Source organism: Oncorhynchus gorbuscha, linkage group LG07, assembly GCF_021184085.1.
Source record: "Oncorhynchus gorbuscha isolate QuinsamMale2020 ecotype Even-year linkage group LG07, OgorEven_v1.0, whole genome shotgun sequence".
NCBI classification, from domain to species: Eukaryota; Metazoa; Chordata; class Actinopteri; order Salmoniformes; family Salmonidae; genus Oncorhynchus; species Oncorhynchus gorbuscha.
In genome coordinates, this window is record NC_060179.1 from 79,535,040 (window position 1) to 79,554,215 (window position 19,176).

At 41.1% G+C, this 19,176-nt stretch overlaps 1 protein-coding gene across 4 annotated transcripts in view; it reads left to right on the forward strand.

Annotated features, from left to right (window-relative positions):
* LOC124040407 (brain-specific angiogenesis inhibitor 1-associated protein 2-like) overlaps positions 1-19,176 on the forward strand; it is a 143,811-nt gene that overhangs the window by 80,727 nt on the left and 43,908 nt on the right. For all 4 annotated transcript variants that reach the window (XM_046357567.1, XM_046357566.1, XM_046357568.1 and 1 more), the window contains one exon: positions 10,981-11,118. In XM_046357567.1, the coding sequence (XP_046213523.1) occupies positions 10,981-11,118 (138 nt within the window). The remainder of the gene's footprint in view (positions 1-10,980; positions 11,119-19,176) is intronic.

Genomic DNA, 19,176 nt, shown 5'->3' on the forward strand with positions numbered 1-19,176 from the left:
GTTAGTACCTGTTTAACACCTGTTTAACACCTGTTAGTACCTGTTTAACACCTGTTAGTACCTGTTTAACACCTGTTTAGTACCTGTTAGTACCTGTTTAACACCTGTTAGTACCTGTTTAACACCTGTTTAACACCTGTTTAACACTGTTTAACACCTGTTTAACACCTGTTAGTACCTGTTTAACACCTGTTAGTACCTGTTTAACACCTGTTAACACCTGTAAACACCTGTTTAAACACTTGTTAGTACCTGTTTAACACTTGTTAGTACCTGTTTAACACCTGTTAGTACCTGTTTAACACCTGTTAGTACCTGTTTAACACCTGTTAGTACCTGTTTAACACCTGTTAGTACCTGTTTAACACCTGTTAACACCTGTTAGTACCTGTTTAACACCTGTTAGTACCTGTTTAACACCTGTTAGTACCTGTTTAACACCTGTTAGTACCTGTTTAACACCTGTTAGTACCTGTTTAACACCTGTTAGTACCTGTTTAACACCTGTTTAACACCTGTTTAACACCTGTTAGTACCTGTTTAACACCTGTTAGTACCTGTTTAACACCTGTTTAACACCTGTTAGTACCTGTTTAACACCTGTTAGTACCTGTTTAACACCTGTTAGTACCTGTTTAACACCTGTTAGTACCTGTTTAACACCTGTTTACCTGTTTAACACCTGTTTAACACCTTGTTAACACTTGTACCTGTTTAACACTTGTTAGTACCTGTTTAACACTTGTTAGTACCTGTTTAACACCTGTTAGTACCTGTTTAACCTGTTTAACACCTGTTTAACACTTGTTAGTACCTGTTTAACACTTGTTAGTACCTGTTTAACACCTGTTAGTACCTGTTTAACACCTGTTTAACACCTGTTAGTACCTGTTTAACACCTGTTAGTACCTGTTTAACACCTGTTAGTACCTGTTTAACACCTGTTAGTACCTGTTTAACACCTGTTACACCTGTTAGTACCTGTTTAACACCTGTTAGTACCTGTTTAACACCTGTTTAACAGTTGTTAGTACTGTTGTTAGTACCTGTTTAACACCTGTTAGTACCTGTTTAACACCTGTTAGTACCTGTTTAACACCTGTTTAACACCTGTTAGTACCTGTTTAACACCTGTTAGTACCTGTTTAACACCTGTTTAGTACCTGTTTAACACTTGTTAGTACCTGTTTAACACCTGTTAGTACCTGTTTAACACCTGTTAGTACCTGTTTAACACCTGTTTAACACTTGTTAGTACCCTGTTTAACACTTGTTAGTACCTGTTTAACACTTGTTAGTACCTGTTTAACACCTGTTAGTACCTGTTTAACACCTGTTAGTACCTGTTTAACACCTGTTAGTACCTGTTTAACACCTGTTAGTACCTGTTTAACACCTGTTAGTACCTGTTTAACACCTGTTTAACACCTGTTAGTACCTGTTTAACACCTGTTAGTACCTGTTTAACACCTGTTAGTACCTGTTTAACACCTGTTAGTACCTGTTTAACACCTGTTTAACACCTGTTTAACACTTGTTAGTACCTGTTTAACACCTGTTAGTACCTGTTTAACACCTGTTAGTACCTGTTTAACACCTGTTAGTACCTGTTTAACACCTGTTTAACACCTGTTAGTACCTGTTTAACACTTGTTAGTACCTGTTTAACACCTGTTAGTACCTGTTTAACACCTGTTAGTACCTGTTTAACACTGTTAGTAACACCTGTTTAACACCTGTTAGTACCTGTTTAACACCTGTTAGTACCTGTTTAACACCTGTTTAACACCTGTTAGTACCTGTTTAACACCTGTTAGTACCTGTTTAACACCTGTTTAACACCTGTTTAACACTTGTTAGTACCTGTTTAACACCTGTTAGTACCTGTTTAACACCTGTTAGTACACCTGTTAGTACCTGTTTAACACTGTTTAACACCTGTTAACACCTGTTTAACACCTGTTTAACACCTGTTAGTACCTGTTTAACACCTGTTAGTACCTGTTTAACACCTGTTAACACCTGTTAGTACCTGTTTAACACCTGTTTAACACTTGTTACCTGTTTAACACCTGTTAGTACCTGTTTAACACTTGTTAGTACCTGTTTAACACTTGTTAACACCTGTTAGTACCTGTTTAACACCTGTTAGTACCTGTTTAACACCTGTTAGTACCTGTTTAACACCCTGTTTAACACCTGTTAGTACCTGTTTAACACCTGTTAGTACCTGTTTAACACCTGTTAGTACCTGTTTAACACCTGTTAGTACCTGTTTAACACCTGTTAGTACCTGTTTAACACCTGTTAGTACCTGTTTAACACCTGTTACCTGTTTAACACCTGTTAGTACCTGTTTAACACCTGTTAGTACCTGTTTAACACCTGTTAGTACCTGTTTAACACCTGTTAGTACCTGTTTAACACCTGTTAGTACCTGTTTAACACCTGTTAGTACCTGTTTAACACCTGTTAGTACCTGTTTAACACCTGTTAACACCACCTGTTAGTACCTGTTTAACACCTGTTAGTACCTGTTTAACACTTGTTAGTACCTGTTTAACACCTGTTAACACCTGTTTAGTTAGTACCTGTTTAACACCTGTTAGTACCTGTTTAACACCTGTTAGTACCTGTTTAACACCTGTTAGTACCTGTTTAACACTGTTAGTACCTGTTTAACACCTGTTAGTACCTGTTTAACACCTGTTAGTACCTGTTTAACACCTGTTTAACACTTTTAGTACCTGTTTAACACCTGTTAGTACCTGTTTAACACCTGTTAGTACCTGTTTAACACCTGTTAGTACCTGTTTAACACCTGTTAGTTTTTAACACCTGTTAGTACCTGTTTAACACCTGTTAGTACCTGTTTAACACCTGTTAGTACCTGTTTAACACCTGTTAGTACCTGTTTAACACCTGTTAGTACCTGTTTAACACCTGTTAGTACCTGTTTAACACCTGTTAGTACCTGTTTAACACCTGTTTAACACCTGTTAGTACCTGTTTAACACCTGTTAGTACCTGTTTAACACCTGTTTAACACCTTAGTACCTGTTTAACACCTGTTAGTACCTGTTTAACACCTGTTTAAACACCTGTTTAGTACCTGTTAGTACCTGTTTAACACCTGTTAGTACCTGTTTAACACTTTAGTACCTGTTTAACACCTGTTTAACACTACCTGTTTAACACTTGTTAGTACCTGTTTAACACCTGTTAGTACCTGTTTAACACCTGTTAGTACCTGTTTAACACCTGTTAGTACCTGTTTAACACCTGTTTAACACCTGTTAACACCTACCTGTTTAACACCTGTTAGTACCTGTTTAACACCTGTTAGTACCTGTTTAACACCTGTTAGTACCTGTTTAACACCTGTTAGTACCTGTTTAACACCTGTTAGTACCTGTTTAACACCTGTTTAACACCTGTTAGTACCTGTTTAACACCTGTTAGTACCTGTTTAACACCTGTTAGTACCTGTTTAACACTGTTTAACACCTGTTAGTACCTGTTTAACACCCTGTTAACACCTGTTTAGTACCTGTTTAACACCTGTTAGTACCTGTTTAACACCTGTTAGTACCTGTTTAACACCTGTTAGTAAACACCTGTTTAACACCTTGTTAGTACCTGTTTAACACTTGTTAGTACCTGTTTAACACCTGTTAGTACCTGTTTAACACCTGTTACCTGTTTAACACCTGTTAGTACCTGTTTAACACCTGTTAACACTTGTAGTACCTGTTTAACACCTGTTAGTACCTGTTTAACACCCTGTTTAACACCTGTTTAACACCTGTTAGTACCTGTTTAACACTGTTTACCTGTTTAACACCTGTTAGTACCTGTTTAACACCTGTTTAACACCTGTTAGTACCTGTTTAACACTTGTTAGTACCTGTTTAACACTTGTTAGTACCTGTTTAACACCTGTTAGTACCTGTTTAACACCTGTTTAACACCTGTTACCTGTTTAACACCTGTTAGTACCTGTTTAACACCTGTTAGTACCTGTTTAACACCTGTTTACCTGTTTAACACCTGTTTAACACCTGTTACGTACCTGTTTAACACCTGTTTAACACTGTTAGTACCTGTTTAACACCTGTTAGTACCTGTTTAACACTTGTTAGTACTGTTTAACACCTGTTAGTACCTGTTTAACACCTGTTAGTACCTGTTTAACACCTGTTAGTACCTGTTTAACACCTGTTAGTACCTGTTTAACACCTGTTTACCTGTTTAACACCTGTTAGTACCTGTTTAACACCTGTTAGTACCTGTTTAACACCTGTTAGTACCTGTTTAACACCTGTTAGTACCACCTGTTAGTACCTGTTTAACACCTGTTAGTACCTGTTTAACACCTGTTAGTACCTGTTTAACACCTGTTAGTACCTGTTTAACACCTGTTAGTACCTGTTTAACACCTGTTAGTACCTGTTTAACACCTGTTAGTACCTGTTTAACACCTGTTAGTACCTGTTTAACACCTTGTTAGTACCTGTTTAACACCTGTTAGTACCTGTTTAACACACTGTTAGTACCTGTTTAACACCTGTTAGTACCTGTTTAACACCTGTTAGTACCTGTTTAACACCTGTTAGTACCTGTTTAACACCTGTTTACCTGTTAGTACCTGTTTAACACCTGTTAGTACCTGTTTAACACCTGTTAGTACCTGTTTAACACCTGTTAGTACCTGTTTAACACCTGTTAGTACCTGTTTAACACCTGTTACCTGTTTAACACCTACCTGTTTAACACCTGTTAGTACCTGTTTAACACCTGTTAGTACCTGTTTAACACCTGTTAGTACCTGTTTAACACCTGTTAGTACCTGTTTAACACCTGTTAGTACCTGTTTAACACTGTTAGTACCTGTTTAACACTGTTAGTACCTGTTTAACACCTGTTAGTACCTGTTTAACACCTGTTAGTACCTGTTTAACACCTGTTAGTACCTGTTTAACACCTGTTAGTACCTGTTTAACACCTGTTTAACACCCTGTTTAACACCTGTTAGTACCTGTTTAACACCTGTTAGTACCTGTTTAACACCACCTGTTAGTACCTGTTTAACACCTGTTAACACTGTTTAACACCTGTTTAACACCTGTTAGTACCTGTTTAACACCTGTTAGTACCTGTTTAACACTTGTTAGTACCTGTTTAACACCTGTTAGTACCTGTTTAACACCTGTTAGTACCTGTTTAACACCTGTTAGTACCTGTTTAACACCTGTTAGTACCTGTTTAACACCTGTTAGTACCTGTTGAACACCTGTTTAACACTTGTTAGTACCTGTTTAACACTTGTTAGTACCTGTTTAACACCTGTTAGTACCTGTTTAACACCTGTTTAACACCTGTTAGTACCTGTTTAACACCTGTTAGTACCTGTTTAACACCTGTTAGTACCTGTTTAACACCTGTTAGTACCTGTTTAACACCTGTTAGTACCTGTTTAACACCTGTTTAACACCTGTTAGTACCTGTTTAACACCTGTTAGTACCTGTTTAACACCTGTTAGTACCTGTTTAACACCTGTTAGTACCTGTTTAACACCTGTTTAACACCTGTTAGTACCTGTTTAACACCTGTTAGTACCTGTTTAACACCTGTTAGTACCTGTTTAACACCTGTTAGTACCTGTTTAACACCTGTTAGTACCTGTTTAACACCTGTTAGTACCTGTTTAACACTTGTTAGTACCTGTTTAACACCTGTTAGTACCTGTTTAACACCTGTTAGTACCTGTTTTAACACCTGTTTAACACTGTTAGTACCTGTTTAACACCTGTTAGTACCTGTTTAACACCTGTTAGTACCTGTTTAACACCTGTTTAACACCTGTTAGTACCTGTTTAACACCTGTTAGTTGTTTAACACCTGTTAGTACCTGTTTAACACCTGTTAGTACCTGTTTAACACCTGTTAGTACCTGTTTAACACCTGTTAGTACCTGTTTAACACCTGTTAGTACCTGTTTAACACCTGTTAGTACCTGTTTAACACCTGTTAGTACCTGTTTAACACCTGTTAGTACCTGTTTAACACCTGTTAGTACCTGTTTAACACCTTTAACACCTGTTAGTACCTGTTTAACACCTGTTTAACACTTGTTAGTACCTGTTTAACACTTGTTAGTACCTTTTAACACCTGTTTAACACCTGTTAGTACCTGTGTTTAACACCTGTTTAACAGTACCTGTTTAACACCTGTTAGTACCTGTTTAACACCTGTTAGTACCTGTTTAACACCTGTTAGTACCTGTTTAACACCTGTTAGTACCTGTTTAACACCTGTTTAACACCTGTTTAACACTTGTTAGTACCTGTTTAACACTTATTAGTACCTGTTTAACACCTGTTAGTACCTGTTTAACACCTGTTAGTACCTGTTTAACACCTGTTTAACACTTGTTAGTACCTGTTTAACACCTGTTAGTACCTGTTTAGTTACCTGTTTAACACTTGTTAGTACCTGTTTAACACTTGTTAGTACCTGTTTAACACCTGTTTAACACCTGTTAGTACCTGTTTAACACCTGTTAGTACCTGTTTAACACCTGTTAGTACCTGTTTAACACCTGTTAGTACCTGTTTAACACCTGTTAGTACCTGTTTAACACCTGTTAGTACCTGTTTAACACCTGTTAGTACCTGTTTAACACCTGTTAGTACCTGTTTAACACCTGTTAGTACCTGTTTAACACCTGTTTAACACCTGTTAGTACCTGTTTAACACTTGTTAGTACCTGTTTAACACCTGTTAGTACCTGTTAGTACCTGTTTAACACCTGTTAGTACCTGTTTAACACCTGTTAGTACCTGTTTAACACCTGTTAGTACCTGTTTAACACCTGTTTAACATGTTAGTACCTGTTTAACACTTTTAACACTTGTTAGTACCTGTTTAACACCTAGTACCTGTTTAACACCTGTTAGTACCTGTTTAACACCTGTTTAACACCTGTTTACCTGTTTAACACCTGTTTAACACCTGTTAGTACCTGTTTAACACCTGTTAGTACCTGTTTAACACCTGTTAGTACCTGTTAACACCTGTTAGTACCTGTTTAACACCTGTTAGTACCTGTTTAACACCTGTTAGTACCTGTTTAACACCTGTTAGTACCTGTTTAACACCTGTTAGTACCTGTTTAACACCTGTTAGTACCTGTTTAACACCTGTTTAACACCTGTTTAACACTTGTTAGTACCTGTTTAACACTTGTTAGTACCTGTTTAACACCTGTTAGTACCTGTTTAACACCTGTTAGTACCTGTTTAACACCTGTTTAACACCTGTTAGTACCTGTTTAACACCTGTTAGTACCTGTTTAACACTTGTTAGTACCTGTTTAACACTTGTTAGTACCTGTTTAACACCTGTTAGTACCTGTTTAACACCTGTTAGTACCTGTTTAACACCTGTTAGTACCTGTTTAACACCTGTTAGTACCTGTTTAACACTTGTTAGTACCTGTTTAACACTTGTTAGTACCTGTTTAACACCTGTTAGTACCTGTTTAACACCTGTTAGTACCTGTTTAACACCTGTTAGTACCTGTTTAACACTTGTTAGTACCTGTTTAACACCTGTTAGTACCTGTTTAACACCTGTTTAACACTTGTTAGTACCTGTTTAACACTTGTTAGTACCTGTTTAACACTTGTTAGTACCTGTTTAACACCTGTTAGTACCTGTTTAACACCTGTTAGTACCTGTTTAACACCTGTTAGTACCTGTTTAACACCTGTTAGTACCTGTTTAACACCTGTTTAACACCTGTTAGTACCTGTTTAACACCTGTTAGTACCTGTTTAACACCTGTTAGTTACCTGTTTAACACCTGTTAGTACCTGTTTAACACCTGTTAGTACCTGTTTAACACCTGTTAGTACCTGTTTAACACCTGTTTTAACACCTGTTAGTACCTGTTTAACACCTGTTAGTACCTGTTTAACACCTGTTAGTACCTGTTTAACACCTGTTAGTACCTGTTAACACCTGTTTAACACCTGTTAGTACCTGTTTAACACCTGTTAGTACCTGTTTAACACCTGTTAGTACCTGTTTAACACCTGTTAGTACCTGTTAGTTTAACACCTGTTAGTACCTGTTTAACACCTGTTAGTACCTGTTTAACACCTGTTAGTACCTGTTTAACACCTGTTTAACACCTGTTTAACACCTGTACCTGTTTAACACCTGTTTAACCTGTTTAACACCTGTTAGTACCTGTTTAACACCTGTTAGTACCTGTTTAACACCTGTTAGTTGTTTAACACCTGTTAGTACCTGTTTAACACCTGTTTTTAACACCTGTTTAACACCTGTTAGTACCTGTTTAACACCTGTTAGTACCTGTTTAACACCTGTTAGTACCTGTTTAACACCTGTTAGTACCTGTTTAACACTTGTTAGTACCTGTTTAACACCTGTTAGTACCTGTTTAACACCTGTTAGTACCTGTTTAACACCTGTTTAAACACCTGTTAGTACCTGTTTAACACCTGTTAGTACCTGTTTAACACCTGTTAGTAACCTGTTTAACACCTGTTAGTACCTGTTTAACACCTGTTAGTACCTGTTTAACACCTGTTAGTACCTGTTTAACACCTGTTAGTACCTGTTTAACACCTGTTAGTACCTGTTTAACACTTGTTAGTACCTGTTTAACACTTGTTAGTACCTGTTTAACACCTTTAGTTAGTACCTGTTTAACACCTGTTAGTACCTGTTTAACACCTGTTAGTACCTGTTTAACACCTGTTAGTACCTGTTTAACACCTGTTTAACACCTGTTAGTACCTGTTTAACACTTGTTAACACCTGTACCTGTTTAACACCTGTTAGTACCTGTTTAACACCTGTTAGTACCTGTTGAACACCTGTTAGTACCTGTTTAACACCTGTTACCTGTTTAGTACCTGTTTAGTTAGTACCTGTTTAACACCCTGTTTAACACTTGTACCTGTTTAACACCTGTTAGTACCTGTTTAACACCTGTTAGTACCTGTTTAACACCTGTTAGTACCTGTTTAACACTTGTTAGTACCTGTTTAACACTTGTTAGTACCTGTTTAACACTTGTTAGTACCTGTTGAACACCTGTTAGTACCTGTTGAACACCTGTTAGTACCTGTTGAACACCTGTTTAACACTTGTTAGTACCTGTTGAACACCTGTTTAACACTTGTTAGTACCTGTTTAACACCTGTTAGTACCTGTTTAACACCTGTTAGTACCTGTTTAACACTTGTTAGTACCTGTTGAACACTTGTTAGTACCTGTTAGTACCTGTTGAACACCTGTTTAACACTTGTTAGTACCTGTTGAACACCTGTTAGTACCTGTTGAACACCTGTTAGTACCTGTTTAACACCTGTTTAACACTTGTTAGTACCTGTTGAACACCTGTTTAACACTTGTTAGTACCTGTTTAACACCTGTTAGTACCTGTTTAACACCTGTTAGTACCTGTTTAACACTTGTTAGTACCTGTTGAACACTTGTTAGTACCTGTTAGTACCTGTTGAACACCTGTTTAACACTTGTTAGTACCTGTTGAACACCTGTTAGTACCTGTTGAACACCTGTTAGTACCTGTTTAACACCTGTTAGTACCTGTTGAACACCTGTTAGTACCTGTTGAACACCTGTTAGTACCTGTTAGTATCTGTTTAACACTTGTTAGTACCTGTTTAACACCTGTTAGTACCTGTTTAACACCTGTTAGTACCTGTTTAACACCTGTTTAACACTTGTTAGTACCTGTTTTGTACCTGTTTAACACCTTCAGAATACACCTTTTATGTCTTCTCACCTTCACTTTGAACTAGAACACAGAGGTGTTTAGTGAGCTTCCCTTTACAAATACTTAAAAAAAAAATTATTACTTTTAATTATCTTTATATTAGCTGTTTTCTTATGACGTTACCGCAGTCAATCCAATTTTTAGTTCAGTTTTATATAAGGCCTTTTATATAATTCTGTGTCAGTGGTTGTGTATTCTGATGGGAAGGCCGCATTTAGAAAGCGTTGATACAGACTGGTGCTTTAATTGTATTCCACGGTGGCTAGGCCTCCCGACGGATCCACATTATCATCAGCTAGAGACAAACTCCACGGCTTTCTGAGCACTTCTTTTAATTCCCCAATGGTTTTCATCATAACCACTCAGCAATAAAGTTACAAATTACTTTCTTCTTTTACTTTCCGAATCATGAATTATGACATATTTTAAGAAAATAAGAAGTAGTTCAAGCTTTATTTAAGGGATAAACTCATTTCTAGAGAATTATTGAAGATAATTTTTTAGTGGAATTGGGAAACTTAAATAAAGGCTCAGTACTGGATATTCATAAACAAAGTCAGTAATAAAATAATGCTTTCCTCTGTTTGAAATTCATATTGACCTCGTCAGTTCATTTGAGGCCGTACTTTGGCAGTCTGGCAGCCGATCAGAAAACCATATGTTCCCCTCTCCCCCTTTTGTGTCCTTTCTCTCTCTGCTTGGCTCTGTTATTTCAGCATTGACTAAAGTAATTAGCCATGCTCAGCTAGGTTTTTCCATCAAACGGAAATAAAATATTGGAAACATTGTTTTGTGGAGGGCTGGCTGGCCGACCGGCAGACAGGCCAGGCCACAGGATTGTGTTAACTCTTGGCAGAGGTGAATGAGTGAAACACAAAGGCAGTGGTTTGGAACACAATAAGTCCTATAGCCACTGGGGACAGACTGTGTGTGGGTGGGTGGGGGAAGAGAGATCAGCGAAGTCCCTATGATACCAGACTAACTCATTCCTCTGCATTATGCCACTTTGCATCAATCAGCGAATAGAAGGTGGTCAGGTGGTTTGAAATGGGACTCTACGCCTAACCATAGTGGTAGAACACTAGTCTAGGGAAGCCAATGACTGTTTAGCTATGTTAACTGACTCTATACTCCCACCTACAGGCGGCTCTGAAGAAGTACCAGATGGAGCACAAGAGTAAAGGAGAGAGTCTGGAGAAGTGTCAGGCAGAACTGAAGAAGCTCCGCAGGAAGAGCCAGGGCAGCAAGAACCCCTCCAAGTACGGAGACAAGGAAATGCAGGTGAGAGATCGGAGGGGGGAGAAGGGGTGTGTGTGTGTGCTTCCAAAGAGCCTCAGGTTTCGGTTAGCTTGCTACTGTGAACGAAACAGACAGACTGAGTCCCCAGTCAGCCTATGGACGATGCCAGCTGGTGGGTCAAATGTTCACCGTAGGGGAAGGTGACTGGTGAGACGTATGACTACAGAGTCAGATAAATACTGTATCATCCCATTGGCCACAGCCCAGCAGGTGTCGAAGATGGATAGCCAATCTAATCCAAGAGGAGATTTAGGCTGAGCAAGTCTCTCTTATGGCCCCTTTTACTGAAGCAGAAGAAGTTGACTAAAACTTACTACAAGAACTCCGTAACCTTCAACCTTTAACCTTGCAGACGTTAGCCAAGTCATCTATATATACACTACCAGTCAAAACTTTGGACACGCCTACTCATTCAAGGGATATGGAATCATGTAGTAACTTTTAAAAGTGTTAAACAAATCAAAATATATTTTATATTTGAGATTCTTCAAAGTGGTCACCCTTTGCCTTGATGACAGCTTTGTACACTCTTGGCATTCTCTCAACCAGCTTCATGAGGTAGTCACCTGGAATGCATTTAAATTAATAGGTGTGTCTGTCTATTTTTACTTTAAAATATGAAGGTCTGTCAATGCAGAAAACCCTAGAATGAGTAGATGTGTCCAAATGTTTGACTGGTACTGTAACAGCATCATCAAGGGAATAAGGGACCCATCCCATCTCTCACTAGCTCCCAGATACGAGGTTCTGAGAGATGGGTCATTCTTAGCTCTAGTACTGGTGGTGATGTGCTGCTGCTGGCTGGAGGGGCAGGCCCGGATACTGTGGGCCCGGATACTGTGGGCCCGGATACTGTGGACCATGCCTCGGACAACCAAATGCCAAGCTCGGAGGGAGGGAGACCGATACAGCGATGGGAAGAAATCAACTGAACGTCACCTTGAATTACTGCTTCAGAGATTCAAGCCTCTCACTCAAGGAGATGTGGTAAGATTGTTGGGACAGCCATGGGTAGATCCTATACAAGTCTGGTCCACTGAAATAAGGGAGTCAATCATCTTGCTGATTTTTGTTTTTTCTCCACTGCATTTTTCAAGCTTGTCAAAATGCTTTGAATCACCATGGTTACTCTCTTTATTCTGATCTTTGACCACTTCCTCAACTACATTGCGTAACATTTGTTTATTTGATGTGAAGTGTTATGTAGGCCAGCTAATTGTGTCCTGCAGAGGCATACACGCCTCCCCCATGGTAGCTGTTACAGAGAAGGTGTGTAATGTGCCCTTACAGGTTGCTGTGCCCCTCTGCCTCTCAGTGGGTAGCACCATGACACGTGGTGGGTGTACTGAGTCGATGGTTACACAACGCAGCACAGTGGAGGTGCAGGTGTGTGGAGGCTGATGTGTTGTGACGTTGTATTATGATTCTGAAGCTTCAATATGAGATGGGAGCACTGCCTGCCACTACTCAGTCCTCTTAGTTAAATAGTGTGTGTGTGTGTGTGTGTGTGTGTGTGTGTGTGTGTGTGTGTGTGTGTGTGTGTGTGTGTGTGTGTGTGTGTGTGTGTGTGTGTGTGTGTGTGTGTGTGTACTGCAATCTCCTGGCAGAATGTAAAAGCCATCAGAGCGACCTACAGGTCCTCTGTTGCCCAAAGGATTCTATTTAATCCAATAGAAAATAAACAATTTCAGCAAAAGAGCAGGCCAGTCTACAAGGGGAACACTGAGGCATTGAGGGTGGCAGGGTAGCCTAGTGGTTAGAGCGTTCGGCTAGTAACCGAAAGGTTGCAAGTTCGAATCCCTGAGCTGACAAGGTACAAATCTTTCGTTCTGCCCTCTGAACAAGGCAGTCCTCCTATTCATAAAGCAGCCGGAGGGAAGGTAATTACAGAACTAGAACAGGAATCATTTTGGAAATGGATACATGGTGCTTTAAGCCACAGTGTCTCTACAAGATGACACTCACCCTAAAAACCATTGGACTCCCATGGGCCGCTATGGTTTGGTGGGCAGGCAAGCCTGTGGTCTGTCCTTTTTTTTTTGTTACATTACATTTGACATGTGAGTCATTTAGCAGACACTCTCTTAGTGAGTCCTTTACAGTGAGTACATGCGTCTTAAAGCTCAGTGGGACAACCACATATCACAGGCGTTGACAGTACACTTTTTCCTTAAAGAGCAGAATCAGAGGTGGTAAAGGGGGAAGCTGACCTGGCTTCTGGGGAGCTGAGCTTCTGACCTGGCTTCTGGGGGGGCTGACCTGGCTTCTGGGGGCTGACCTGGCTTCTGGGGGGAAGCTGACCTGGCTTCTGGGGGAAGCTGACCTGGCTTCTGGGGGAGCTGACCTGGCTTCTGGGGGGGCTGACCTGGCTTCTGGGGGGCTGACCTGGCTGACCTGGCTTCTGGGGGGAAGCTGACCTGGCTTCTGGGGGAAGCTGACCTGGCTTCTGGGGGGCTGACCTGGCTTCTGGGGGAAGCTGACCTGGCTTCTGGGGGGAGCTGACCTGGCTTCTGGGGGGGGAAGCTGACCTGGCTTCTGGGGGGGGAAGCTGACCCATAGCAAAGCAAAAGCACCATGGTCTTGTAGTGGATGCAAGCTTTGACTGGAAGCCAGTGAAGTGTGCAGAGGAGCAGGGTGACATGGGCGAACTTGGGAAGGGCTGCTGGTCTGGATAAGTTGCAGCGGTTTGATGGCACGAACAGGAAGCCCAGCTAACAGCGAGTTGCAGACGGGAGATCTGATGGTCCACTCCCAGCAGAGACACAAACACACGCAGGCAGACACGCACAAAAAGTAATTTCCGGGCCATAGTCACACTCCCTTGAGCCTGCTCTCTTCAGCACTTACTGATTAATGGAAGCTTCTGTCTGTGTGTGTGTGTGTGCTCCGAGCCTCTTAATGGTTCTTGAGTGTGATTACAGAGAGTGAGTGTTGCGTGGCTGGGTGGCTGGGTAGCTGCGTAGCCTATCTCGGTCCCTGCTGTGCCTCATGTGCTCTTCTGGGAACAAGCGGTTGGCAGGGACACTTGAGACTGGTGGCCTCTTCTCTTTGCCAGGGAGGAAGGGGGGGTCGACGACAGAGTTTAGCTGATTTCCAGCTAGTGAAGCTCGTTATAATGATTCTCTGAAAGATTGTTGATTTTAGATCGACTTAATTATCCCACCTGAAGAAATGATTTGTGTGTCTGCGTTTAAACCCAGCCTCAGTAGACGGACTCGCTTTTTCAGAGTCAATCTCAGCCGACGCCTTGTTCCTTCGTCCCATCATAGTTTCATTAAGTCGGGTAACAGCTCACTGATTTCCTCGGGAAGGGGAATGAAACAAAAAAGTAATCTCCATTTTCCCCGCTCTGCTCCAGATGGATGGTAATATTAAACCCTTACCTCTAGCCGATGATGAAAATGCACTCATTTACTACGGCGTCCCTAGGGGAACACAAAGCACGGACGCGGTGCCTGAAAATGACATGGTAAATCTCTCTCGCGTTCATTATTAAACACTTAAGAGGGAGTGTTTCAGGGGGAGAGGCGGACTGATTTGAATATAATGGGAATGTCGCTGGCGTTCCGCTGCCGACCCAGAAAAATAGGAAATTGCTAATAGCTTCTGTTACATAATATCTCAATTGGGTGTTAGATGAGCATTAGCACTGGTACATACGCAGTTGAACACCACAGCCTTTTCGTATTCCCATTTATTTCAGATTTATATTATAATTATCATATTGCATTCAGTGTGCTTACATGAGTTGAGGTAGATTAGCATTGGATTTTACATTGGATTTACACGTTCTTCAATGCACTGATTTCCAACTTATTCGGTTGTCGGTTAAAAAGCATTTAGCAAATTGAGTGGGTGGTAAATGTATGGTACATTTTATTCTGTAGCTAAGGGCAGTAAGATTTCCCTTTGTTGAGACAGACCCTGGGGGTCTCCCTCTGCTGCGCTCTGTCTCTCTGTCTGTCTGCCTGTGTCTCCTGTGTCTGTTTCTCTCTCCGTCCGTCTCAGGTTCTGGTTACTATGAGGAGAAATGGTCAAATGAGGTGTGTTTTCTGAACAGTCGGAACGTACCACATTTCCCCAACTGATAGTCATGTTTCATTGCTATGCCTTTATGGTAACTAGTAACAACAGCAATTAATTATCACGTTCTAATGGCAACTCTGTGAGGGTGACATGCTACATGCTATACTGCCGTGCGAAAACGGGAGTTTCAAGTAATATATGCCATTTAGCAGACACTTTTATCCAAAGCGACTTACAGTCATGTGTGCATACATTCTACGTATGGGTGGTCCCGGGGATCGAACCCACTACCCTGGCGTTAAGTGACACGCAACATGTTAGCATGTCACATAAATGCACACACTCAGACACATCTTGAGGCTACATCAACACCACAGCTCAGTTCCCTCTGCGTTAGCTGGATGGCGTCAGAGCAGATGGGATGTGGAGAGTAAAAGAGGCCGAGCAAGAGAGAGGAAGGAGGGTCTGAGTTTGTTCTGTTCTGCTGCAGTTCTGTTCTTTCCTTCAATTCTTCAACCCAGTTATTTTCTGTCTCTCTCTCTCTCATTCCACCTTTTCACTGTCCCTTCCTTTTCCACTCTATCTCTTTTCTGAATCACCCACGTCGTGTCCTCCTCCCCTATTGATAATGCTTTAATAGGTCACTGTGATGTGGGGAGTTTTTCCTAGCCACCGTGCTTTTAGACCTGCATTGTTTGCTGTTTGGTGGTTTTAGGCTGGGTTTCTGTACAGCACATTGAGATATCAGCTGATGTACGAAGGGCTATATAAATACATTTGATTTGATGTAATTGTTCTAGGAGGGAGGGGGAGGGGCTCCATGACATCAGAGGAAGCTTGTGCACTGACCGTGGTGACAAAAGATCAAGCTTAGGCCTCGACCTTGACATAATCAAAACGATGATTCTAGGATTGAAGTTCCATCTAAGTTTAGGTTTCATTGAATCTGACATTTTGCGTTGACGTACTTACATTGGTGTCTTGTATTCCATTTTTAGTGGAGGTTTGAAATGTCCTTTTATGCATCTTCTGTCTCGCTCACCAAAGGCCTCTATCATTGAGTATAATTACAATATCTTGTGAGCCTGTAAGAGTGGGAAAGGGGTTATGTCGGATCCCTCCATATGGTTCTTTGTCCCACCGTTAAACCCTTTCTTTCTTACTGCTGAGACTGCTTCCTGTCACCACCAGGGGTCCCCTGCTCCCCCGACCTCTAAGGCTTCTGGCTACAGTAAGACTCTAGGACACTGGTTCTCAATCCTGGTCCTGGGAACCCAAAGGGTGCACATTTTCGTTTTTGACCTAGCACTACACACCTGATTCAAATCATCAACTCATCAAAAGGCTTTGGTGATTTTGAATCAGGTGTGTAGTGCTAGGTCAAAAACAAAAATGTGCACCTCTAGTCTACGGCCTGTACCTTTCGGAGTCTAGGCTATGGCGTCTAGGCTATGGCGTCTAGGCTATGGCGTCTAGGCTATGGCGTCTAGGCTATGGCGTCTAGGCTATGGCGTCTAGGCTACGGCGTGTACCGTTTGACGCGTCTCTTTCATCAACAGTGTGTTCACAGCAGGAATAGTTTACCTGGTAACAATATGAGATGAAAATGCTGTCAGAGAAGCAACATGTAATGTCTGTATGTTAGATGTTGTCAAGTAGTAATATAGTATTCTATGATTGTTTTGTATGTCTTATTTTTATGGCGTGTTGACGTGTATGTTTTTGTAAATGGCAGGGCTCATCTGCAAAAGTCAATATAGTATCGCATGAATACAGCAGTAAATATGTATTGCCATATATCAGGCTGCCATTGGCTTTCAAGCGTGTGTGTGTGAATGTGACTGAGTGAGACAGACGCCAGAGTGGTATACTACGAAGCACGCTAGATCTACTCGGGCTTCTCTAAAGCTAGCCAGCTTCAGTTAGCTTCCCCTTCCAGCTCAGGCTTCATCCGTACTACGACGGTGGATATTGCTCCTCCACCTGCCGCTGACTCTAGCAGGCTTGTATCTGCGTGTGCATGTCGCACATGGCTAGTCGAACTGACATCCTATGGATTATATGTCTGTGGTTGGTTGCCACTGTCAGTTTGCCTTTTGCAAATTGCTAAATACATTTGTGTGTAAAAACTTAGTTTGGAAAGCAAATGCTGTTGTTACAAAATGTGTAATGTTATTGACATTAGTTTCTTTACACCCCCCCCCCCTCAAAAAAAATAAAACATTTGATTTAATAAAACATTTGAATCAGTCTTCCTCAAATGAAGGGGATGATGACACAATCTTTGTGAGAAGGAATTTGATTTCATTGGTCCTCAACTTGTGCCTCAGACACTTCATTCAGGATAAATGGAGTTAGCCTGCTTTGGACAGGTTAGTTCTGAAGGATTCATTGCCATAGAAACCTACCTGGCTAAAAGATGAGCCATGTTCGTGGTGCTGGTTATCCCGAGTTGAACTCAAGAGTTGACCTCAGTTACCTCGCTAACTCCTCAAACCTGATTCCAAGTATAGGGCTCTGGGCTCTAGAGGCAAGCAGACTGGTTTGGCAGCTCGATACTGATTCCATACTACTGCTTTCTAGTTATTCTGTATCTGGCTGACTGACAGGCTGGCAGGCTGGTTGACTCACCTACTGATGGCCTGACTGACTGGCTGACTCACCTACTGTCTGGCTGGCTGGCCTTTTGTTTACATGTTGTCCAAGTTCAAGGTAAGGGTGTGTCTGGGAAGATCTAGAATTACCAGGAATAATGACCCTTGTTTGGTCCCGCCTATAAACGCACACTGTAGTACATGACAAGTAAACAAAACATGGCTCTCCTCTGCTACTGCTACTACTACTACTACTACTACTACTACAGTAATCCAACTACTCCAGAATATATATGTTTTTGTTGCATTTTTGTTCAGTATAGAAAGAAAAAAATATACAACATGTAAAATGTTGGTCCCATGTTTCATGAGCTGAAATAAAAGATCCCACACATTTTTCATAGACCACGTGTATGGCGTCGTGTGGGTGAGTGGTTTGCTGACGTCAGCGTTGTGAACAGAGTGCCCCATGATGGCAGTGGGGTTGGGCTGGAATAAGATAAGGACAATGAACATCATTTATCGATGACAATTTGAATGCACAGAGATGCCATGACGAGATCCTGAGGCCCATTGTCATGCCCTTCCTCCTCCGCCATCACCTCATATTTAAGCATGATAATGCATGGCCCCATGTCGCAAGGATCTATATACAATTTCTGGAAGCTGAAAATGTCCCAGTTTTTCCAAGGCCTGCATACTCACCAGACCGATCATCCATAGAGCCCGTTTGGGATGCTCTGGATCGACTTGTACAACAGCGTGTTCCAGTTCCTGCCAATATCCAGCAACATCGCACAGTCATTGAAGAGGAGTGGGACAACATTACACAGGCCACAATCAAAAGTCTGTTCAACTCAATGCGAAGGAAGTGTCTCGCTGCATGAGGCAAATGCTGGTCACACCAGATGCTGACTGGTTTTCTGATCCACGTCCCTAATTTTATTAGATTTTTTTACAGTATCTGTGACCAACGGATGCATATCTGTATTCCCAGTCATGTGAAATCCATAGATTAGAGCCTTATTAACTTGTTTCAATTGACTGATTTCCTTATATGAACTGTAACTCAGTAAAATCTTTTAATTGCTGATTGGCTGAAAGCTGTGGGGTATCAGACCGTATACCATGGGTATGACCAAAACATTTATTTTGACTGCTCTAATTACTTTGGGTAACCAGTTTATAATAGCAATAAGTCACCTCAGGGTTTTGTGGTATACCACGGCTAAGGGCTGCTGTTTTTACACTACACTACACTACTCGCCATTTATCATCTATGCATAGTCAGTTTACCCCCCCTACTTACATGTACAAATTACCTCGACTAACCTGTACCCGCGCACATCGACTCGGTACCGGTAACCACTGTATATCAAATGTATTTATAAAGCCCTTCTTACATCAGCTGATATATCAC